At 36.9% G+C, this 25,480-nt stretch overlaps 1 protein-coding gene across 3 annotated transcripts in view; it reads right to left on the minus strand.

The window, feature by feature from the left end:
• Positions 1-25,480, minus strand: part of CNTNAP2 (contactin associated protein 2) — a 1,166,415-nt gene that overhangs the window by 217,286 nt on the left and 923,649 nt on the right. For all 3 annotated transcript variants that reach the window (XM_040547669.1, XM_040547670.1, XM_040547671.1), the window contains one exon: positions 712-868. In XM_040547669.1, coding sequence (XP_040403603.1) covers positions 712-868 — 157 coding nt within the window. The remainder of the gene's footprint in view (positions 1-711; positions 869-25,480) is intronic.

Genomic DNA, 25,480 nt, shown 5'->3' on the forward strand with positions numbered 1-25,480 from the left:
CCCTCTGTTAAGTTGTTCCACCTGGGATGAATCAATAACTATTTATTAGAGAAGAAACTAGAACCAGTTCTCACTCACTCCCCAAAGGACTATAGGTTTGTACTCTCACCCATTAGGCCAATGAGTATTTAATTATCTCTTAAAAAGTGCAATAGCTTCCTCTGAAATGCAGAGCCTCATTCTGTAATACTTTCCAGGCTTAGTTCTCAATGCATTTTTTCTCATGAAAGATGAATAATGAGGTTTAGAGTCCCTACATTATTGATTTGAGTTCATCTCTCTCACTTTTTTCAGGCAAATGCAGCATTAGTATTAGTAGAATTTCTCCAAATGAAGTTGCATGCAGAGATAAAATTAAATACTGTGATGTAACACAGCTGAACACAATGAAGACAAAGTAGCACAGGCAGCCAAAATGCTGGCCTTTCCTATTAGCAGTTGACTTTGCAAGTTTAGCTATCTTCTCTGTAGCTCAGCTGACTTGAAAACATAAACATATCCCCTACATTTGACAGTCACAGATACTGCGAATAAAATGGAAATGCAAAGAGATGGGAAGATAATTTGCAAAAGAGGAATCATAAATATAATATTTTTGCCTTCATTCTTTGGTAAAAAATGGAAATATTTGAATAAAAGACATTCTGAGAAACAGCAGTAATTGTAGAAGTTAGGAGATTCTGGTAGTCTGCTTTCTTGTAGAAAACTCACCATTGTTTATAATCAGCATCACAGTTGCAGTAGTACTTGGGATCAGTACAGTTGCGTTCAATGCCACAGGCACATTTTTGAATACCAGGTCCTGATCCTCCCCAGTAGTAGTGCTTCTCATTGGCTTTTCCAACCCACCATGTATATGGATTCCCTTCTGCAAGGAAAGAAAATGAAAGGTTATGATGCATTGAGGAAGAAGAGCTCCATTACGCATTAACAGGGCTCAGATATTTAATATGAAGATATTAACAACACATAACTGGTGGCTGTCCAGTTTGTTTGTATTTCTGGCAAACAAATGCACTCAATTATTATTAAGCAATTCAAAGGTCCTTGCCAGCTAAACAAAGCACATTTTCTTTTCTGTATTCACATGATTTGTAATGGTTGAAATATATATATATATTTTTATCTTGCATGTTCTGTTTTAACTTTTTAATTGTTCTCAGTTTATATAATGAAAATATATGGGCAGGTTCCAATATTGTTTTCAATTAATTTCTAATTCATATAGTTAGCTATCAGATTGATTATTCAATATTTGTCCACAAATGTTTCACTGAAATATAAAGAGATATTATCAGACTCCCAAATCTTCTTAACAATTCTTTAAAAATCTATAAAAAAGGTTTGATTTAATACCAGAGCAAAGGTAATCTGAACTTTGATATAATCCTATTTCTTGGCATTGGATCTGTAACTTGATATTTTCACAAACTTTTATAACTTGATTTCTAATCTTATGGGACAAACTAAGCCTCTTATATGCAATTAAATTAATAAATAAACCCCACCCTTATTTAAAAGTCTCTTTTTATGCTTCCAGTTCATCAGGGCATTTAAACATGAGCTTAACTTCAAACCCACATGAGTAACTCAATCAATTGCAATATAGTTATCTATAGCAATTTTTCACATTATGAAAACATGATGGAACTCAGCCTATAAACATGTCTCTTTACAATGTCTTTTTCCCCATCTGTACCGTGACACATGGTATTTTCTCATTAAATCAAATAAAGCCATTTGCATGAAATCCAATAAATTTTACAAACAAAATACTAAATAATAGATTCTGGTTTTGATAATTTTCTGTCTGTGCATTGGTATTATACATTTCCAAAAAAAAACTGCATTCATAATCTTAAAAATAGCAATCCCACAATTAAATTTTATCATCCAGACCATGGATCTACTTATCCCAGATATATGTGGAAATATATCTGAAAATAATTCGTACAGAAAATTCCAGAGATGGAGAGAGCAACCAAATATCTTCAGACATGATAAAATAAAAATAAACAAACAAGAATCCCACAGCTCTCTGAAAACACTTGCTTTGTTCAATGCTTTTGATTGTCAAACACTATACAAAATATCACCACTGAAAATACAGTAATGTGAAAAATTCATGGTTGCTGAAGGTTTTTATTTGTTATTACTGTGCTGCATAATATGACCATTATGTTGACCACTAATGCAATGGGTATACTAAAAGAATTACTTGATTCTGGACTTTAAATTGGTCGTTTTATTTTCCCCAACTTGATTATCATGGAACTAAGTTTTGCAGGCTAGAAAAGCATGCTATGTGAATACTGCAACAGCATTTTCAAGCTACAGTAAAATCTATCAGTTATGAGTGTAGGTATCCCTGGCTTACATAAGGTTATTATCAAACTTTTAATAACAAATGTATTTCCAACAGCTAATGACAGAACGCGATGGCATTGCACTGCTGGCTATCTCAGCTCAACCACAGAGCTTTCTCATTCTCCCTCCTCGAAAAGAAGAGGGGGAGAAAATATTATGCAAAAGGGTTCATAGTTTGATAAAGACAGGGAGATCACACACCAATTACCATCAGAGGCAAAACAAACTCACTGTAAGGAGATTAATGTAATTTATTGCCTATCCCTAACAGACTAAAGCAGTGAGAACTGAAAGCAAACTAAAAATTCTTTCCACTCAATCCTTCGTGTACCCTCTTCTACTTCCTCCCCTGGAGTGGTGCAGGGGAATGGGCAATAGGAATTGTGGTCAGACCATATCACTTCATCTCTGCCGCTCCTTCTTGGTCACTCTCTGCCCATGCTCCAATGTGGGGTCCCTCCCACAGGATGCCGTCCTTCCCAAACTGATCCCATGTAGGCTTCTCACAGGCAGCAGCTCTTTAAGAACTGCTCCCACATGGATCCGTACCATGGGGTCCATCCATCAGGAGCAAACTGCTCCAGCATGGGTCCCCCACGGGTGGCAGCTCCACCCCAGATCCCCTGCTCCTGCATGGGTCCCTCTTCACGGGCTGCAGTTCCAGCCCAGAGTCTATTCCAAGGTGGGCTCTCCGTGGGCTGCAACTTCTTTCAGGCCAGATCCACCATGGGCTCCTCCATGAGCTGCAGCATGAATATCTGTTTCAGCATGGTACACCATGGGCTGGGGGTGGGGAGCCTGCTCCACCATGGGCCTCTTCATGGGCTGCCAGGGAACTCCTGCTCCAGCAGCTGGAGCATCACCTCCCTCGCCTTCTTCACTGAACCTGGTGTCTTCAGGGTTGTTTTTCTCAGCATTTTCTCCCTCCTCTCTCACACCTGCTGTTGCACAACAGTTTTTTCCTTTCTTAAATGTGCTCTAACAGAGGTGCAAACAGCATCTCTCATTGGCTCAGCCTTGGCCAGTGGCAGGCTCCCTTTGAAGCTGGCAGAAATTGGCTCTTATCTGACATGGGGCAGCTTCTGGACTCTTCTCACAAAAGACACTCTTCAAGCCTCTCCACTACCAAAACCTTGGCACATAATCCCAATTCACAGAATCACTTTTATTGATATAGCATCCAACAACAGCATTAATGATATCTGAAGCTCCTATTGTTTTTGTTTGTTTGTTTGTTTGTTTGTTTTTGGTTGTCTTCAATGTTAGTTCCTATGCTATCATGGAAATGCTAGTTTTGACTCTTCAGTCAAAATTCTGTTTATGCCCTTGCTATCAAACAAAGGACTGCATGATTCAATCAGTGATCATTTCACTGGAAAGCAAAACTGCCAATTAAAATACCAGAAGGATATAAAATTACTTGGAATAGTTGAAAAGAGGATTAAAAAATCTGAAACAGGTAGAAATGAGTAAAGTGGATGAAACGATAGCAGAACTGCAGACTGCTGTGGGTGTTACAGACCAAAATGATAGACAAAAACAGGCTGTGTTTAACTCATTGAAATGATAAATGACATACAGCTTTAAATCCAGAATGTGTTATAGCTTAGACAGAGCCATTTTTTCACATCTGTTGCTTTCACTGTGCACATACAGTAGCTAGGGATCTGACCCCGTTAGGGTGTGTGCTTCTTCGTTATGAGGGAAAGACCTACCAGCAGGTTTGGGAACACAGATTGATTTAGGAAGATACTAAGACAAGATATGATTACATTTCTAGAAAGGTCATGGAGGTAAGGTCTGGATTTTTGGGGTCTGCATTCAGCACATATACTGCTAGCCATGCCTACAAGCATGAATTCCCACACTGCCCTTGTGGACATCACCAATGGTCTGTAATTGCCCAGTATATTGTGCTAGGGCTTGCAACAGTGCAACTCTCAGTGGACTGCTTTCATCAGTTACTGTGCAGTGGGATGGACTTTCCATTACCACATAACCCCATGCAGTGGAAAAAGACAAGCCTTACATCAGACAATTCTGTACTGCGGTGATCGATATCAGAGGCCCTAGAGCTGGTTAATGTTCTATAGTTAATACAAGGAAAAGGTGGGGAGATGCTGCCGTGTCCCATTTTCTCTGTGCCAGCCAAATGAGAACAGCCCTTTGTGTCCATCCTGCTTCACTTCAGACAAGAAAAAGAAGGGTGCTGTTTTGTCTAGAGTTCAGAAGCTCCAGATCAGGAACATTATGCAAATATATTGCAGATGCCAATATGACAAGGTATAACAAATAGTAAAACACTGCACTAGAGAAACTAAAAGGGCAATGGAAAAGAAAAGTTGGAAGGGATAAGGATGTAAAAAAATAAAACAAAACAGAACAAAAAAATTAGAAACAGGACCACTCTTCCCCTCTCACATTTTGCATTGTTTATACCTCTATAGTCTATTTTTGTGGAAGTGCGCTCTGCCTTAGAACCCTTTGCTTATTTTTTCTGCTTTGGAAGCTGTTGGAAAGGGCTGATACAAGTAAATGAAGTAATGCACTACAGTATGAAAACTGATAACTAATGGATATCATTCTAAACATCAGAATATTTAATCATATGTGATTATTCTGCTATGGTATCAATGCTATTTGTCTTATGGCTTTAAAAGCATATAAATTCAGTCTAAGGAGGAAAAAACATTGGAGGGAAAAAGTTACATATAAGTTGACAAGGTTATTGTGATGACAAGAAATACCAGAAGACAATTTTTATGTTTTTGAAGATATCTTTGCTCAATGTAGGAACAAATTTTGAGTCACTAGAGAGCTTTGCTGTTGTTGTTGACTGACAGCTTTTTTCCCCAAGCTTTTGTGGAGAAATAGCATTACAATAAGGATCAGGAGAGAAACTCACTGCCTGCCTTGAAGTTCTGGTTTGAATAGTCTTGATATAAAAGTACTCCATGGGCATGAAACAGCTCTCTTTTGAGGAGTGCTGTAAGAAGTGTTTAATTTTATCTGTACCGAATTATGATGAGCTGCATTTTCATTTCCCTTGCCAACCCTGCAGCCAAAGTTAATACCTGTGGTGTAAGAACAATCTTTTAAGGGCAAAATGCCTGATCTCTTTTAAATGGATTAAGTATACATAGAAGTTTGGCTAGAGCATCAGATTCAAACCATATTTTTACTGATTCAGATCTCTTTCTCAAAAAAGCCTTTAACATTTACATCAAATATAGTTAACAGCGGTTGCAATGGCTTTGCAAGTGCTGGACTATGGTCAACATTAATGCAAAATATTAGTTTTTATTTAAATCCTTTTACAATGATACCCCAGATCTGCAGTTATTAAATCAAGGTATGTAAAGAAACCGATCATCAGTGTTTTCTATTATGAAGTGTTCCTCCTTCACAAAAAACTCAGAAAAAAAGTAAAGGACTAAGATAACTGCATTGTATTCTCACAGGTCTTTGAATGTCATAAACGTATATTTGCATGAAACATTTCATTTAATACAAAAACATACCCAGCCAAAGTTAATGTAGTATGAACAGATCTCTTAGCAGTCAATAATTTAATTCTATTGTAGCAGAACATTCTCACAATGTATAACTTTTGCAAGTATCTTCATATTCTATTAAGCATTTAATAAAACCTATGTGTTTTATTATTTTTAAATGCACCTTAATAAAAATGGTGTTAACTTCAGCGTTTTAGGCCTGCTGTTTCAAAGCTGTTCAGTTCCAGTAACTAAAGCCACAATATTGAGACAGTTCAAACTAGGTAACTGAATAAAGTGGACAGTTACTCCACAGCATTCAGCAAGGTCCACTTACAATGCAACCCTTAGAGTGTTGTGATACAAATTTCTCATTTGTAAACTACATGAAGAAGCTATATACTTCTCCTTTGTTCACCATCTTTTCCCAGTAACAAATTTTCCTCCAGTCTCTTCTTTCTTCCTTCACTAGAATATATCACTTTTTGCATTAATGATCTCCAAAGCTAGTTTGATTTCCACAGCCACTGAAGGAAGAGTGGAAGTGGAAGCTTCTACTGAGAGGAAGAAAGCTGTTCACAGCTTTCAATTACTCTTGTGTACCTTCCAGCTTCTAGAATCAAAGGAGCAACACAATTAACTATTCAAGATTCTTCCCTTGGTTTTCTTTCTCATCTCTTTCTCATTCCTAGCAATTTAGTAATTAGAAGAATAGAAACAGAAATTAATTTTGGCAGCACTGGTAAGAACTTCCATGCCTGACAGTGTCAATGGGAGGCAATAGTTAGACAAAAGATCTGACTTTGACAATTACTTGTGGTTCATTACCTTTGCACTCCCCCAGCATCCAGCCACGGCATTAAGGATGCCAGAGGGTATTTTTCTACCTGTTTGTGTCAGTGTCTGTTTATAGACCCACTGTCCATGAATTTGCCTAATTCCTTTTTGAACCTGTTTATCCTATCTTCATCTACAGTGCAGATTAAAAATTTGTGGTGAATTGAAACAGTTTATAACTTGCTCTGAATGAGGATGATCCTGCCTCTGCCTGTTATTTATTTATTTTTTTACCTCTAACTTGTCTTTAAAATAAAAGGAAATGGTTAATAGAGAAAGGATAGGAACACTTTCAAATCAAACCAATGGCTCAGAACCTCTGAAAATCAAGGCCATTGAAAACTGCACATTGGAGACTCTGCCTAAATTTAACAACTAAATTTAGTTGATCCCCTGGAAGCAATTAAGTGTTAATTTACTGGACTGGATATCTTTGAATTTAACTTTTTTTTTTTTTTTTTCTTAAATGCAACCATCCCATAATCCACTAATATTAAAGATTCCCTAATAAATACTAAGGAATGTCATTGATTATATTATAATTGTTATTGTTTTCAGAAAAGATTTTTTTTTTCTCAGTTCTTTGTTAATGGAACAGATTTAAACAGTATGAGTTGAATTAATTGCCTATTTCTTGTTATTGGCAGGATAAGCCCAAAGACATCTTTCTAAAATGTACTACAACTTGGAAGCCTGAAATAGATAGACTTCCCGTTCGTAGGTCGAAATGAAAGCTATATCATATGGATAACACGTCAAATTAAAGGGAAAGCTTCAAAAATGTTAATCTGCTTAGAAAGGCAGGTAGAATTCTTGTCCTTTTGAAGGAAATATATTCATTACAAGTGCACTTTGCAATAAAGTACATTGTAATATAGAGTACCTTTAACCTGAAGGGGTAACTTGGTTTTAGGTCACGGTTCATTAGAGTCTGTGCAGGAATTCTACCTGATACTGAAGAAACAGGCTCTGAAAAGAATAGTTTTGTCACTGTTTGAAAAGTTCAGTATGCTAATATGTCTGTGCACTTCCCGGCTTTCACCTCATTTCTTATTGACAACTTTTTTTCTTACAGCAGCAGCAGTATCTACTCCATATAGGTCAAATCATTTTTATCAACAATGTGAGCTATTTATGTCATCTTTTGAAGACTCAATATTTGGAAAAAAAATAAACATTTGTGGTCTGATCTCACTCATGTACTAAGTGCATCCACATGTTCCAATGCAGAGTTCTTTAAGTCAAGGATGTCAAAGCTGGGTAGGCTCTGCTGTCCTAATTCATTTCATGCATATTTTACGCATAATTATTATTACGGTTATGCTCAGGGCCAATACGAAGCTGATGAGACACTTTGAAGGTTTGCTGTCCCGGCCTCATGTCATGGAAATACCCACCTAGACTGAATGTGCAGCTGCTAGTAGTTTCATGACAACAATAGAAAGTCCTAATGGAAGATGCTAATCCTTATATGTTGCTCCTGATTACATACAGGCAGATTGTGAGCAACTTGTGTCAGTGCAAGTGACCAACTGAAAGGCTGAATTAGTTGAAACTGACAAAAGAGTGCTGAGAGAAGAGTTTGGCTGGTTGGTCATATTTCCAGATTTCAATGAAAGTACCTGTGAAGAAAGTGACTCCTTAAATGAAAGGGAAGTTCTAAGATAAAATGATTATTTATATATAATATTTATACATGATAGTATCAAGGGTGTTTTTCTTTTAATAAATATTTTCTCAATTTTCCATTTTTTTTTCCCCAGTAATACTTATTTCTACCTATCGTGTTATGCAATGAATTTAATATGAATAACCCATGTATTTAATATATATATGACATTTTTAAAGGGAAGTAAATTGTTGTTGTCATTATTTTGTTAACTGATAAATTAGTTTTTCTTCCAGTTGGCTAGGAAAAGGGCTGATAAGGAATGGTTAGTATTTATGAAAAGAAGTTGCATCAGTCGTTGTCACTCTACTAATGAGTAAGAATGAGATTAATCAACCCCTCATGGCAAAGCAAATGGGGCATTTGAGCAAACATGAAAAAAGGGGACGAAAACAGATTCAAAAACAAACAAAAGAAAAAAAACAGAAAAGAACACTTGGCAACTTCAGAAACCAGGACTACTTAATTTATGGCTACTTGTGAGCTTAGTGGAATTATGGCCTGAAACTTTTAGTTTGTTATTTATGGTAACTTTCATTCTGTGGGTACCTGTGTTTGTTTTAGTTATTTTTTTTCATAATGCTGATATCCGTTTTATTTATTTATTTATTTACTATGACTAACCTGGGCCATTCATTTTCTTTTTAAGCTCACTGAGGAAGCTGCTCTATTTGACAGTACTCAATACTCTTTATTTGCAAAAACTGTGTAAACTGAGAAAATGTAAGATTTGAAGTCTGCTCAGAAACAACCTTGAAATATGTAATGTCTCAGTCTGCTTGTTAATTTAAGAATTTATATGGTTTGACATGTTATATTCATGGACAAGGTTTTCTTACTGCAAACACACTTAAAAAGAGACATTTTTCTTTTCTTTTTATGATATTCAGAATTATGTCATACAACAAAAGTAAGATATAAATGAAAAATGCTGTTAAGATTTTAATTGAAAATGAAGACAAATATTGGAAAATAATTGTGAAAAGCAGAAAAAATACTGCTGATGGTTTTATATTGAAATGTTCAAAAGAAAAATTTCAATTAATTAAATTTTTTTGGAGAAGCAGTGACAGCTGCAACATACAGTACGGCCTTATTTATTTATTTATTTATTTATTTGCCGAATCTCAGCAAAGTTAACATAACATTCTGTTCACTGTTTTCTTAACAGTACCAATGAATTAATTGTTGTTCTTTTCTTCCACAGCCATAAAGTAGCCTGTTTTGCAGTGGAGTCAAGGCTAATGATGTCCATAAGCCAAACCTGAAGAACTTCCATAACCCTCAGTATCAGGAACTGGAATCAAACATTTAGATGCACACTCAGGAGCCCTGCCTTTCCCACAGAAACAGGAAGACTCCTGTGATCACTCTTCACCATACCTCTTAGCCTTCAATTATAAAGACTGGCCTAACTGAGAAGAGTCTAAATTTTGTTGTCTTTGGTAAAGACAGAGAAAAAGGGAACCTAATCAAGTGCTTGAGATACAAAAGTCCTGCTTGCTTGCTGGCATTCATGCCTCAAGCTGATTGCCACTGCCATGTACAGCAATGCATGTGAATGTTCTCATGTGCCTGTATATTTGCCTGATGATTTATCACAGAACACATTTCAGATATGTATATATCAATTTCAAAATATAAATAAATAAATAATGAATCTTTTCCTAGATACCAAATTTTTGGTGAAAGTATCTTTTCAGTAAGGTAACAGTAGTACTCCCAACTCTCTTATTGAGTAGCAGTCTGTATCATATCTACTTAAAATTTAATTTCTTGGATCAACAAAAATGTAGGCAAAAAAGACTTTTATTTCAGAATTAGCTACCTATAAAAAAGATCAGGAGGGATAGCTATCACATTGGTATCTGATGACATCTTATGAAAAAGCTTTTTGACAGTTTTATTTTGCCATTGGAGAGATTTATTCTTTGCCCCAGCTCATGAAAAGCTAGTACTGTACAAATGATTTTTCCCTTGTTAAGATAAATTCCAAGTTGCAGCACCACTAACGAAACCTGGCTTGTTATTTTTCTTGGAATCGAGTCTCAGTAGTGATATTTAGCAGGGGAAAGCAGCTGTTAGATGTCCTTGTATGCTACTATTTGCTTGGTTTAAAGAGAATGCATTACAAAATCACCACAGTTCCTACTATACCTAACGACACAGTGTGCCAGACTTTGTGGGTGTTGCAAATATCTTTGTGTGGTAAATTCACTGGAATATTTGAGGCCAAAGAACAGAGTCTCTGCCTAATGCAATGCTAAGGGGAAAAGTAAAAGTAAGTACTTCTAAACAATAAGTGTCATTCAAGGGATAAAAAGAACATATGCATAAATATTTCCAAAAAGTTCATTAAAGTTTTAACTATGTATGCTGAAACAGTGGGCTTATGTTATTTGCTCTGGGAAGAGGACATGGAGATCACAGTCAGAAAGTGTATGTGCAGTACAAACAGGCTTTTCTCAGCTAGCACTACTCCCAAAGCTCAGATAGCAACAACAGCAAAGCTGTAGAAGATTTGGTGTGAGCTTACAACTTACCCTGAAGTTTGCCCAGACAGACTACGATAAAATGCACATTTCCATGTCATGGACTTGCAAAAAACATACTAAAGATAAACTAAAGAATTCCACCATTTAGCTACAGGAATGTCATTTTGTGCTCACTTGGTAACGTTACCTCTTTACCTGATGCCAGGTAAAAAGTATACATACGTATACATACTCATTACCACTGATACTTTGCAAGTTAGTGCAGATAAGCACACAAATTATATAATTTCTTTAAAAGGACATTAAGAAGCCCAGAAACTCACTGATTTCAACACTAAGGGAGTACATTTTGAAGTTTTCTGTAACAACAGACTCATCATAGAGCAGAGGTCCATTGGAAAGATTTCAGAAATCCTGGTTATCGGTGCAACTCTTACAAGTATGATTTCTAGGTGGCTGTAAAATCAAACTTAAATTATTCTATCAGACTGAGTGCAAAGAGAGGGCCATTTAAACTACCATTCAATATGTTATGTGGAAACAGGGCAAATGCAAAAATAAGTTATGTAAATATTCAATAAATGATACTGGTATCACAGAATCACATATTTTAGTAGAATTCCCTTGATGTTCATAAATAATAAAAATAGTCAAAATATCTTTAAATAAATTTAAAATAGTCAAGTACTTTGGATCTTGCTTTGCACACCTACACTGGAGTGCTTTTAACATATACAGAGAAGAAAATAGATAATATTCTTAACTTACGTCTATCTACATCATTCAGTCTTCATGCAGCACAGTATGTCCTGCTGGTCCATTTACCTGATTTGTAGTAATCACGGTCTACATTGAAATAAACGTGACAACTCCTTAAGAGTTGATGGCATTATTTTGCTAACAAATGTATTAAAATTAACAAGATCCCAAGGTAAATTAAGCTACACTCTGAGTGAGCAGAAATGCTGAAAGCTTTTCCTGCAAGCAGTCTTTTCTCTGAGGTCCCATACCTCTCTCAAACATTTCTGTCTTCAAACTGCTGGTCCCTGGCCCCAAGCACAGCACAGCAGTAGTTTAAGTTGAAAGAAAAAAGACATTATGAGAGTCAGAAGGAGTTCAGACTTCTCTCCACTCATTAGAATTTAATATCTGGCACTTCACAGAATTATAGAATCTTAGAATCATTAAGGTTGGAAAAGACCTTTAAGATCATCTGTTCCAACCATCACCTTGCTACCAATGTCACCCACTAAACCATGTCCCTAAGCACCATGTCCAAACTCTTTCCTTAAACACTTCTAGGGACAGTGACTCCACCACCTCCCTGGGTAGCTCGTTCCAATGTCTGACTACTCTTTCTGAGAAGAAATGTCTCCTCATTTCCAACCTAAATCTTCCCTGGTGCAACTTGAGGAGATTCTGTAAATTTCTGTATTCCAAATGGAATTTCATATGGAATAGGGACATAATCAGAGGTTGATTTGGGGGATTACAAGGGTTTTCTTTGGTTGATGAGGCTGCTGCAGCAGCTGCTGCTGTTGTTCATTTTCTTTCCTGACTGACCCTTGAGGAATCTTGAAACAATCAGCTTTACTTCTTCTATTCCATTGTGCCTCCATTGCTGCATTGAGAACTATAATACTTGATAATAACAAAGATATTCCAATGTCAGATCACACTCAGAAAAGTTTTCCTTATTATTATTATTATTATTATTTTTTTTAATGACATTGTGCATGCACAATTTTGAAACCACAACTAGCACAAACATATGAATACAGATATTACCCTCTTTGTATGGTAGACACACTGTTCCCAGATTGTCTGCAATTCCAAATCTGGAAAGTAGCTGACCATTTAGAAATAAAAATGACACAAAATGTGCATTACCATGACTTGTAATGTGCTATGTTCATACAATAGCAATGCACCCTAAATGGATTTCAAATTAGGAAAAAATGTCTAGTTGAGCCTCATCACTGAGGCTTACAGCAGGGTGACTACTGAGCATATTCAAATTGAAATAAAGGTAGCTACTCTACACACACACACACACACACACACACACAAAAAATCATATGGGGACCAATAAAGATTAAAGCCAGAGGTCCGAAACCAAGCCATCTGTTTCACCAAGAAATGACTATTTGAGACCAAAATGGAACATGTAAATGAATAACCCTCCCAAACATGCTCTGCTGTCAAAATGCATTTTCAGTCCTATTGTTTCTGCAGTTCAAACCGTTTCAAACCATAAGGCTTTGCTGTTAGAGATTAACCTGTAAATTGTTACAAACTACTATATCCTATCATTAAAAATCGGACAAATGTATGAATAACATTTCAAAGTGCATACTTAGTACATGCAGATTTTAAAAGTAGTATAGGACATTGATAATGCTGATGTTGCTAAGAGGAAGTCTAAAAAAATACAAATTTCAGTGTGAATGGGGTAATTTACTTCAGAGGTATGATGTGTTATCTTCAGTTTAATCTGCAAAAACACTGCCTTTGGATCACATGTTGGGATATGAGGCAAAAATAATCACAGCCCTTCCATTTAATAATCCACAGACCTTTCATTCAATAATCCACAGCCCACCATTTGTCAGACCTAATGATGGGCTTATGTTTTGGTATTTAGATGACCTCTTCTAGGTCAGCTTGGGTCTCATGGCTACAGTTAGAACTATGCCTCTACTGATTTCTGGGAAACAGGCACACATTGATTAGGAATGACAACTGGAAAGTTTAGGTGACGTGTTTTACATTGTCAAGCTACCACCTACTACAGTCTGAGCTTAAGGCACTCTTTTTCCTCGCTGAGGCTTGTTTCATCATTCTATTCAAGCACACCAATTCTTACACGTGGGTTTCAGATTTCTCTATGGGAAAATAGAAATTGGCTAATGATGCATTTTACTGAAGACCTAATAAGATATTATGATAATCTCTTACTCTATAGAGTTGAAATGGCATTTCTTAACTATCATTATATACTCACAGGAAACAGGAATTACACTGAGGGACTGTATAGAGTACAAGCTGCTATATTAACAGTAGGAACAGAACTCCAGTTCCACTGGCTGCTGAAAAACTTGATTTCAAAACCCTACCTTACTATGCTGATGTGAAGAATGATTTCCTCTGCTCTGTGTGATAAAATTCCACACTCTAGAGAGAGAAGGGTATATTGTAGAAGTCAACAAAATTAAAAGGTTTTCCCTTGGTCAATTCTTCAGCCTCCTTTTGCTCTGGCAAGCGGTTTCTTCTGTCAGGGCCAGGAGTTTACCTCCCTGATACAGATAGAACAAGCTGGAACACTTCACAAGCTCAGCAATAAGCAAACTACGTAGAAAAATGAAAGTTCAAATACTTGAAAACAAAGAATTCAAACCATACTGTTAAAGGGGGACAGCATGCTCGTCCATGAAAGCAACAGTTCTGAAGATATAACAAAACCTTGTGGTACTAACAGTGTAAAAAAGCCCACAGAATAAACAATCCATTCCTTGTTCAAACAAACAAACAAATAAATCCAGTCCACCCCCCAAAATAATCAGACTTCAATAAATCTGAAACAGATACTGTGTATTTTTTTTTTAAAATTTATTTAGCCTGTTAGGTGACTGTCATTGAACCAGTATGTCTGACCCCTGTTATCAAGACAAAAGTTGAAAAATGGAGGGAATTGAACCTCATTTCAATAACAGATCGAAAAAGCTGTTTTTGAATGATCATTTTGAAGGGTTTGAATCATTAGTTTATCATATGGAGCCCTCCTCAACTTGTGAGTCAGAAACATTTTATAAGTGTGCTGTCCTGCCACATCCCAGTTAACACATTTAAAGGGCCTTCCCACTGCAACTAGGCTCCATGAGACCCAGGGCGCTGACAGTTTTGACATTTGGTGTAAAAGCTTGTAATTCTTGGAATAAAATGGTAAAAAAGTGAACTTGGTTACACTCTGTAAATACCTAGCGGGAAAGTAGAAATTTCAGGAGTTATTATGAAATTTCTCACTGCAGTGGGCAAAGCATAAAAATCAACCCACCAGTTTAAGATGAAGCTAGGCAATTTTAAGCCAGAAATAAAGTTCAGTGAAGTTCATTAACCTTTGGCCCCGTTTGCTGAATGTTATATTAGATTCTTTACTACTACAAATTTCTATAGTGAAAAATAATATATTTTCTAAAACACATGCTCTACGTAAATAGAAAGTGCTATGCTAGTTTTATACAGGAGGTCAGATTAAATGATTGTAAAAATCCCTTTTAGCTTTATAATCACCTTTGCAAATGAAACAAAATACAAAACTTGAAAACTACTTGGAAGCTTTAGTGATGCAGAATGTTTCTGAATTTCTACCTGTAATTGTTACGCAATTTATAAGATGGATATTCCATCATTTCTCTGCAAACAGCACCAGATTCCTGTTTGCTTTTGGAAGCAGATTTCAGACTTGTTATTTTTGTGTTATGCCACATTACCAGACTTCTGCCCCTGAAAGTATCCTTTTCTTCTCGTGTTTCACTATCATAACTTTAGGATTCATCAGTGGATATACGCACTCCAACAACATACGACATTGTCAAGTCTTCTCTTCAGTGTGTTCAGGTTGCATCCACCCATCAATTCCTGGTCAGAATTTGCTTCCTCCATTGGTTCCAAAGAAACATAGAATAATTTAGAATCAAAGGGATGTCTGGAGGTCATTTATTCCAAACAGCTGCTCAAAGCAGTGCTAACTTCAAACTTGATCAGGATACTCCCAAGGTTGTGAATCTCCAAAGACAGATTCCACAACCTTTCTGGGCAGCTTGTTGCAATGGTAAAAAGATCTCACAGTGAAGAATTTTCCCCTTTTGACCAGCTGGAATTTCCTCTGCTGTAATTTGTGCCCACTGCCTCCTAGACTTTCACTGCTTACCTTTGAGAAAAGTTTGTTCTTTCTTTCTCTAAAACCACCTCTTTTGTAATGGAAGATAGATCCCCACTAGCGTTCTCTTCCTCAATCTGAACAAACCCAGCTTTCCTGGTTTCTACTTATATATTATCTACTCCAGAATCCAAAGTATTTTTATAGTTCTGCTATTGAAAAGTTCTAGGTTTTCACATGCAACCTTTTCTCCTGTTTAACTTTTCGTATGACTATTGTCATGTTTTGTTTGACAGAATAAATCCCATAAATCTGATTAGATTAGAATGTATATGTAAAGTTTGTATATGTAAATGTATATGTCAAAGTTTTCCAGTATGTTTTTCCTACAATGGACTGTCAGCCAGGATTTCTTTGTGACTCATGCTATTACCAAGGTTTTGAAGTCTCTTCATGAATATGAATTCAGATAGACCTACAGGTCTCTAGCTGTTAATTTTCCATATACATTGGAAGCCTGAGAAGAGCCATAAAAATTATTTTAAAAAGCCCTTTCAGGATATACAGCAACTGAGCTTTTTCAGGTATTTGTGCTGCATAAATAAAGACATTTACTCATCACTTAAACTTGTAACCTATTTCACCTTGATATTAGCGGAAATATTTTTTAGATATATTCTCAATTTGTGCTAAATAATAGAAAGACGCAATATGTCTCTGCCTAGGCCATGTGAAGTACTCTTTGAATTAGATGCACTTGCAATTGTACCCTGTTTACACTCAAATTAGGCTACAACATATCCCATTCCATCACAAACAAGAATGCAATTTGAGATAGGTTTTAAAAATTTGGACTGACTCTACATGATTCACTGCTAGCTTGAAGATAGTTATGGACTTCGTATTGGGTTCACATGGCAAGGTTTTGGTAGTGTGAGGGCTGCAGGGATGGCTTCTGTGAGAAGAGTCCAGAAGCTGCTCCATGTTAGGTAAGGGCCAGTTTCAGCCAGCTCCAAAGGGACCTGCTGCTGCCCAGAGCTGAGCCAATGAGAAATGTTGTTTGTGCCTCTGTGAGAGGAGATTTAAGAAAGGGGAAAAAAAAAAAAAAAACAACACCTGCTGTGCTACAGCAGAGTGAAGAGTGAGAACCAGCCCTGAAGTCCCCAAGGTCTGTGCAGAAGGAAGGCACGAGGTGCTCCAGGCACGCAGCAGAAGTTCCCCGGCGGCCTGTGGAGAGACCCCTGGTGGAGCAGGCTGTCTCCCTGCAGCCCGTGTGTCCCACATGGAGCAGATCTCCATGCTGCAGCCCATGGAGGAGCCCCCGGTGGAGCAGGTGGATATGGCCTGGAGGAGTCTGCGGCCCATGGAGAGCCCCCACAGGAGTGGGCCCCAGGCCGGAGCTGCAGCCCATGGAGAGGAGCCCATGAAGGAGCATCAGGGGGTCTGGGGGGAGCTGCCGCCCGTGGGGGACCTGTGCTGGAGCAGTTTGTTCCTGACGGATGGACCCTGTGGAACAGACTCATGAGGGAGCAGTTCCTGAAGAGCTGCTGCCTGTAGGCAGCCGCCGCAGGATCAGTTCAGGAAGGATGGCATGCCGTGGGAGGGACCCCATGTGGAGCAGGGGCAGAGGGTGACCGTGAAGGAGCAGCGGAGATGAAGCGTTAGGGACTGACCGCAGCCCCCATTCCCCATTCCCCTGCACTGCTTGGGGTGGGAGAGGTAGAAGAGGGTGGATGGAGGGAAAAGGTGTTTCTTTTTTATATTTTTTTCTTCTCACTGCTCTAACTTGTTAGTAATAGGCAATACATTTTATTAATCTCCCTATGTCTGTTTTGCCTCTGATGATAATTGGTGAGTGATCTCCCTGTCCTTATCTCAACCCTTGAGCCCTTTTTATCAATTTTTCTCCCCCTTTCCCTTTGAAGAGGGGGAGTGAGAGAGCTAAAAACAGCACTGTACTTGGTGGGTGAGGTCTAGAAGGGTCTACAAGCTGTGAGCCTGTTAATGAGTTACTTATAAAATTGATTGTGTTTTCTGTAACAAGTGTACTTGTTAGTTATGACTTACTGTGGTCACCTGTGTCTTATCAGCATGGGGGAGGCTGTTTTCAGATCAGACATTTATTTCAGAAAGAGAAACAGACTGGAGAATGAGCAGAACTGAGTGAAGCAGTAAAGAGCAGTTTGCATTGTAATGCAGAATTTTTCAGTTATTCCCAGGAAATAACCTGTTACTCCAGAAGTATAGTTCAGTGCTTCTCCAGCTTTGAACCACACATTCTTCTTGAGATATTTGAAGCTGTTTATGAAGCAGAATATGCTCTGATCTGTGAGCTATCCAGTGATAAGGCATGAAGAAACAATAATTGAGAATGAGCTGCGAGCTAAACTAATCAAGAATAATTTTATTTGCAATTTGGTATATAATTGTGATGGCTTCACACTGATGACTAGCTAAGCTCCACAACAGTGCTCTCTCACCCCCTCCTCAAATAGAAGAGGGGGAGAAAATATGATGAAAAAGAGGTCATAGTTTGAGATAAATACAGGGAGATAACTCACCAATTACCACCACAGGCAAGACAAACTCTCTGTAAGGAGATTACTGTAATTTATTGCCTGTCACTAACAGAATACAGCAGTGAGAACTGAAAGCAAACTAAAAACACCTTTTCCCCCATCCATCTGAATGCACCCCAGGATACCGTTGGCCTTCTTGGCCACAAGGGCACATTGCTGACTTGTGGCTAACCTGCTATCTAACAGGACTCCCCAGTCTTTCTCCACAGTTCTGCTTTCCAGCAGGTCAGCCCCCAGCCTGTACTGGTGCTTGGGGTTATTCCTCCCTAGGTGAAGGACCCTGAACTTGCCTTTGTTGAACTTCATGAGGTTCCTCACCACCCAGCTATCCAGCCTGTTCAGGTCCCTCTGAATGGCAGCACAGCCCTTGGATGTATCAGCTATTCCACCTAATTTTGTGTCATCAGCAAACATGCTGAGGGCGCAGTCTGTTCCATCATCCATGTTATTGATGAATAAGTTGAACAAGACTGGACCCAGTGCTAACCCCTGGGGGACACCACTAGCTACAGGCCTCCAGCTAGACTGTGCCACTGAGCACAACCCTCTGAGCTCTGACATCCAGCCAGTTCTCAATCCACCTCACTGTCCACTCATCTGTCCCACATTTTATGAGCTTGCCTATGAGGATGTCATGCGAGATAGTGTCGAAAGCCTTGAAGTATTGAACATGAACTTTGTGCTAGGTCAGATATCATCTGATACCTACTCTCCTAAAGGTGACAACAAACAAACATAAGTGCATGAAACTCTTCATTATTATCTTCTCCAGAAAATTCAGGAGAGATTCAGTGATGTTCACATTCCTGAACTAGATCAAATATACATTGCTGGCTCATCTAGTACTGCACAGATCTGATATTAATGACTGTGAAACAGCTATAGACCTACTCTGCCAAGTTTCCAAAACTATATACCTTGATTATATATAAACAGTAGCATCAATTAAGGCAAATTAGTAGGTTTTATAAATAATCAAAGACAAAATATATGTAAAGCTCATTTCTGTAGTTCCAGAAACATACCAGATGTTTACTGAAACTTTTGAATGACAACACAAGTAAAAAGAGTGAGAAGACTACATATGCCAACACTTCTCTGGGAAAATGCTATGGCACATTAACTACACAATGTGAGATGCCAAACAGTAAATATACACTATAATATTACAACTTTATATTTGGGTTTTGTGAACTAATAATTTTGAAAGAAATTATCAAACTGTTATGATGCATTCCTCTTCTTATAGACCTGTAACAAGCAGCAAAGAAACTTGTTCTTTGCCTCGATCTTTCAATATAACTATTACCTTTGTTATACTTTTGGTCTCCAAAAGAACTGAACTTTAATTAATGAGAAATTGGACCAATACTTGCTATTGGAAACATAGAATAGATGAATATTTTCTTTTTGGGGAAAGAATATTTATTTATTTGTTTATTTATTTATTTTTTGGGGGGAGGCTGGAATTTTCTTTTTGGGGGCACGATGCACACATATGCAACTTACGTCTTTTATATAAGGAATCAGAATCATTTTCCTCTGTGATACCATTTTTCTCTATAATCCCTACAGCTCACCATTCGCAATGGGATCTCTGCAAGTGGAATTTTGAGACATTTCAGATGAGGCAGTAGTTCCCTCCATGCTTCAAGGGACATGACAGAAATATCTGCACAATGAATTATGAGGGGTTTCTGACATATGATGAGTTCCACCAGACTGAACAATCTCTGCATCACTGAAGCATTTAAGATAGATGATAGTGAAAAATCAAGCTTTTTGAAGGAGACAATATTTTCTTTGTGCTACAATGCAGAATAAAGATAGAATATCATATATACATTTTTCTGTACACTTCGACTCCAGTAAATTGCCAGAATCTAACTGTTAAATCACCATAATATAATTTATTAAAATAGTAGGAAATGAAATTTGTAATTAAGGGAAACAATGAGCAAAACATGAAAACATGAAAGCATGCATTTAAATATATAAAAATAAAAATATGGTAACTGAATGATGATTAACTATCAATTTATGTATGATAGCTCAGTTAATTCCCAGTGGACATTTACTGCTCTTGCCGCTCAGTGCTCCGGTCACAACTTCAGGATGCATAGAAGCTGTTGTTATTCCAGTTGTCACCAATTGCAATGATTCTATTGTGGAAATAGCTCTAATGGGTTCACAGCAAACTTGAATCAAAACATTTAGTTAAAATAAAACAAAATAAAATGTTGAACCTCTAGGTGTTTTGGGAAGCAATCTCATGGCTCATAAGAGCTCTCTGATAAAACTGAGCCTTCCTTCCAACTCAAAATGTGATACAAATAAAAAAAAAGTTTCTTTTCTTTTCTTTTCTTTTCTTTTTTTCTTTTCCTTTCCTTTCCTTTTCCTTTCCTTTTTCCTTTCCTTTCCTTTTCCTTTCCTTTCCTTTTCTTTCCTTCCTTTCCTTTCCTTTCCTTTCCTTTCCTTTCCTTTCCTTCTTTCCTTTCCTTTTCCTTTCCTTTCCTTTTCCTTTTTCTTTCCTTTTTTTTTTCTTTTCCTTTTTTCTTTCTTCCTTTCCTTTCCTTTCCTTCCTTTCCTTTCCTTTTCCTTTCCTTCCTTTCCTTTTTTCCTTTCCTTTCCTTTCCTTTCCTTTCCTTTCCTTTTCTTTTCTTTTTCCTTTTCTTTCCTTTTCTTTCCTTTTCTTTCCTTTTCTTTTTGAAATCTAACTACAAAATTTTATATGTATATATATATATATATATATGTATATAATTTTTTTTCCTACTAGCCTCTTTTGGCTAGTAAAGGATTTTTTTAGTCAGCAATACATATGGAATAAACAGGAGAAAGATGATCCATAAAAATGCCCCTAACTTGTCGTAGCTCTATTCTTATTTATTTAGGAGTCTTACAGGATGTGGAAGGAATTCAAAACAAGATTAATGAATTCAATAACAAAAACCACTCCCTGTATCTTATTAAACTTATGTGTGGAGTTCAGAGATGAGGCAGACAAAACAAGAATTCAAATGGATTGCTGCGACCTCAGTGGATTCCAATATCTAGATGTGAGTACGTATTATGAATGTATATATATACAAAAACATATATGTACCATGTTCACATGTATATATAGGTGTGTAGGTGCATAGCTACATATATACAGACACTTGTATTTTTAGCATGGGCACATTTCTGATTTACTTAATTTCACTTTATCATCTAACATGTGGTCTGTTTTATGAGACAGGTATTTTTCATTCTGGTATTTCTATACTGCATAATGGCACCTGTCTTTCTTTTCTGGCAGCCCCATACTGACCAGTGAAATAGTTGATAGCACAAAGAATGGCATTTCAGCTACAACGTTCAGCATGAATAACAGAAGAGTAAAACAATTTTCTGAAAACTTGTCCCACAACAACTCCACCAACCCAGCTCACTGGCCATCTGAGCATGCATGACAGAGGAGAGAAATGCTTGTACTTCAGTGTGTTCATTTTAATTTATTGTTTCAAGAAGCTGCCCAGAAAGTATTGAAAATCAATACATGATAGCTCTGCAGTAGGTAATATGACTTCAGACTCCAATTACTTTTAATAATTTAAATAACAGCAGCAATGAGGAAACATGAAAATCTCTCTCTAAAATTTCCCAAGCCTCTCAAAATGGGGGCTTGCTTTGTGCACAAGAGAATATTTCCTGATTTCCAGCACAATGCGATTTTAATTCTGGTGTTCAGAGGGGCTCAGTGCTTCGATATATTTCTTTCACACATGCATTGTGTTGGCTATCATATGGACAAACCCTGTATCTTAACTGAATCGAAAGCACAGGTCAAATTAAGATTCATAAGATCAGTTTTCCCAAAGCTTAATACACATTGGCTTGTCTGTGGCTTTGCTTTCCCTGCTGTCTGGCATTTGATACTACTCATTAGCCTTTTATCCAATATTTAGTGATGATGAATGAATGGATGATTTTTGACCAAAACCAGGCACACTATATATCGGTGTTGTGATAGAAATGCATCTGTAATGACACCTGGTCTTTGCACTTAATGTGCTGCCATAAGAGGCACAAAACTCTTCTTAGTCACAAGAAATCAGCCTTTAGCATAATATCTCTTTCCTTGCTCATGCAAAATTAGGGAATAAGAGCACATATGTCATGAAATAAGTCCCTTCTGTCTTTAACATCCATTGGTAGATTACCAATCAAATCAGGTACCTGATTTCTTATGAATATCTGAGCCAATTAGAGTCCCGCAAGCAACTTCCAAGACTGTGCTCAAGCGTGATCATCATTCATCTGAAATAGCATTTTCTTTGCCAGGGTTTAGATACACTTGGACATTCAGCAATCCCAGAAAATGATCAGAAACACTTGTATTAGGCAGTGGGAATTAGAGGCTTACTGACTGCCCAAGAGTTCTGTTAGTCCTATTCAGAGAAAACCCAGACCTGTTTTTCAATTAAAGCTTTATGTATGTGTTAAACAGTAAATGGAAATTCTACAACTTTTCTAGTATCTGGTTTAGACTTTAGAGGTTTTAGAGGTCTAGAGTTAGAGGTTTAAAAACTACTTCCTTCTACAAAAGGTACAATAAACATAAACATGTACACATATTTATATGTGTACTATTTCCACTGCGTCAGTGTATAGCATTTATAATACTGAGCCTCTCTTAAATGCCATGGAAATCACTGTAAACCTAAATCCCACAGCTGTGCTTTGAGCCTTGATTTAGCAAGTGCTCAGGTAGAGACTTATAGTCTACAGAAGGATTCCCATTTTTTTTTCATGAGCTCTGAATCAGACCCCAGTGTCGACTGGCCCTACAAAACAGGGAATGTGGCTGGGCAGGAGTGATGGAAGTGTATTTCTAGTTCTGTGATGAGCTGATCTATGTATTTCATTAGTTTCATCAGTTTGTTTCATATAATTCATTTATTTATTTTTTTAATTTTCATTTATCTACTTTGTTTCATTATTATTTTTATTAAGGGATTTGATTATTTACTTAAAAGACAAGGCAGTTTTGAGACAAATAGTGCCTAGCAGAGTGTTTTAACAGCACCTAGAACAACAAATCCACATGTATTATTGCAGAATAATCTACAGTTCATAATTTAGCGAGAGATTGGACCAGATGACCAATCCAAACTATCCTGCAGTTCTATGATAACATCAGAGTTGACCTTATGTACTTTCTTGGAATGTTGTAGTAGTGCTTGCCACGGGCTTTTCCTTGTATAGTGCTTGCTATTTATCCTTTATGTTTTGTAATTACTGAATTAAATGGTTAGGATAGACAAATATCATTTGCTGTTTGTTTCATTTCTGTATTAATAGTCTATTATGTCTAAACCATTGTATTTACTTCACCAAAGATAGACCATGCAGATTTATTCTTTATTCAGAAATTCCTACAGTACATTCTTCTCTTACTACTTAATTAACAAATTGAATTATTACATTTCTGAACATGCAATATACATTTTAAGATTCTCTCTTTCCTGAAGTCTTTCTTGTCAGTACTTTCAAATTAATCATTTATAAAGGCTATTGGAGTACTTAAGTCTTAACAGAACAAAATCTACTAAGATATTAGTTTTTGTAACATATATAAGAATGTGGGTCAGAGTGACAGCAATATGCACTTAGCTGTGCCCTTAGGAAAACAAACAAACAAACAAACTCTCCAAACAATCAATGACCATGCTGTCTAGAGATTACACAAAAACCTGGTAAGAGAATAAATTCACACTGCCTTGAAGTAAAATTAATACAGTTTATATATAAAGGACTGAAACAAGCCAACAACCCCAAATCCAAGATAAGATCAAAGACAGAGAAAAAAATGGGATTATATTACAAGTTGAAATACAAAAGGCTGGAGAGGAAAAATAACTGAGGAATGGCAGAAATGGATCACAGGTTCTAGTTGTAAAACTTTACCTGTAAAGATGTAAAAACAACCATCAAACAAAGTCTAATATTCCCAATTCTGAATTTCATATTAATGGAAGAAAATACTACATAATCCAGTTTGTGGTTAGCGTTAAATGTGTTGGAGAATGCATTTTCCTACACTAATGTGCATTGGGAATATGAATAGTATTCCAGTACTTACACCCTACCTAAAAGAGTTTGTGTTTAGATCATAAACAGGTCACACAATGGCCCTCAAAGATGTGTTTTGGCACATGCTTTGTATCTAAACCACCATGGATGAAGTTCACACTTATTTATGACAAGGACAATCACAAGTCCTATACCTTGCTACCAGTCCTAGTATTGCTAATTGAATATGTAAACTTTTTTTTTTTTTTAATGAAAAAGTTAGTGTATACTGTTCTCACAATATGCAAAACTTTATTGTTTGAAATGTCTACAGGATCTGTGCTGGCATGAAGATAATATTTGCTGTCATAAATTGAAGAAACAGAACTGATTTGTTTCATTTATAATTATGAATGATTTACAGCTGAGTGGATGAACTCTTGTTTTGCAAAACTTTGATAACTTTTTTCATTTGTTTTATTGTCTTGCTTCTTAAAATATGTAAAGACTGTATTATGCTCTTTCCCCTCTTTTCAGTTCAGTAACACCACCTGTCATTTCTACTGATCAGTCTAGCATGTCCAGTCAAAAATGGACTCTTGCAATGTTTTGATTAATGGATATTTGAATATATAAACATATATTGCACATAATTGAATTGTTTTCAGATATTTTATGTTTCAGTGGCTGCAAGGATTTTATTGTACTGGTGCTCGGCTCAGATAGATGCTGAGATGTGAGTAAAATGACCCAGATTCTGCTATTCAGATAGTGCAGATTCTGCATTTACACCAGCAATAATATGGAATGATACTTCAGAAGATCCAAATGCAACAGACTGCAGACCCTTCTTGGATAACTTTATGAGAGAACTCTGCCATGGAGGAAGTGCTCTTGTAAGAGCAATAAACCTCAGAACCTTGAAGAACAGATAATAAAATCTCTAAATATGACACATGCCATTAGCTTTTTGTTTCACATTTGTCAAGTTTGGTTCCAAAATGGTGTTGTGGCTACTATTTAAATTACTGTGAGAGGCAAAATATTATTGCACTACTTCCATTTTATAAGCACAGTTGAACCACTGATGAATTCACTTTTTC

This window comes from Cygnus olor, chromosome 2 (assembly GCF_009769625.2).
Source record: "Cygnus olor isolate bCygOlo1 chromosome 2, bCygOlo1.pri.v2, whole genome shotgun sequence".
In the NCBI taxonomy this organism is placed as follows: domain Eukaryota; kingdom Metazoa; phylum Chordata; class Aves; order Anseriformes; family Anatidae; genus Cygnus; species Cygnus olor.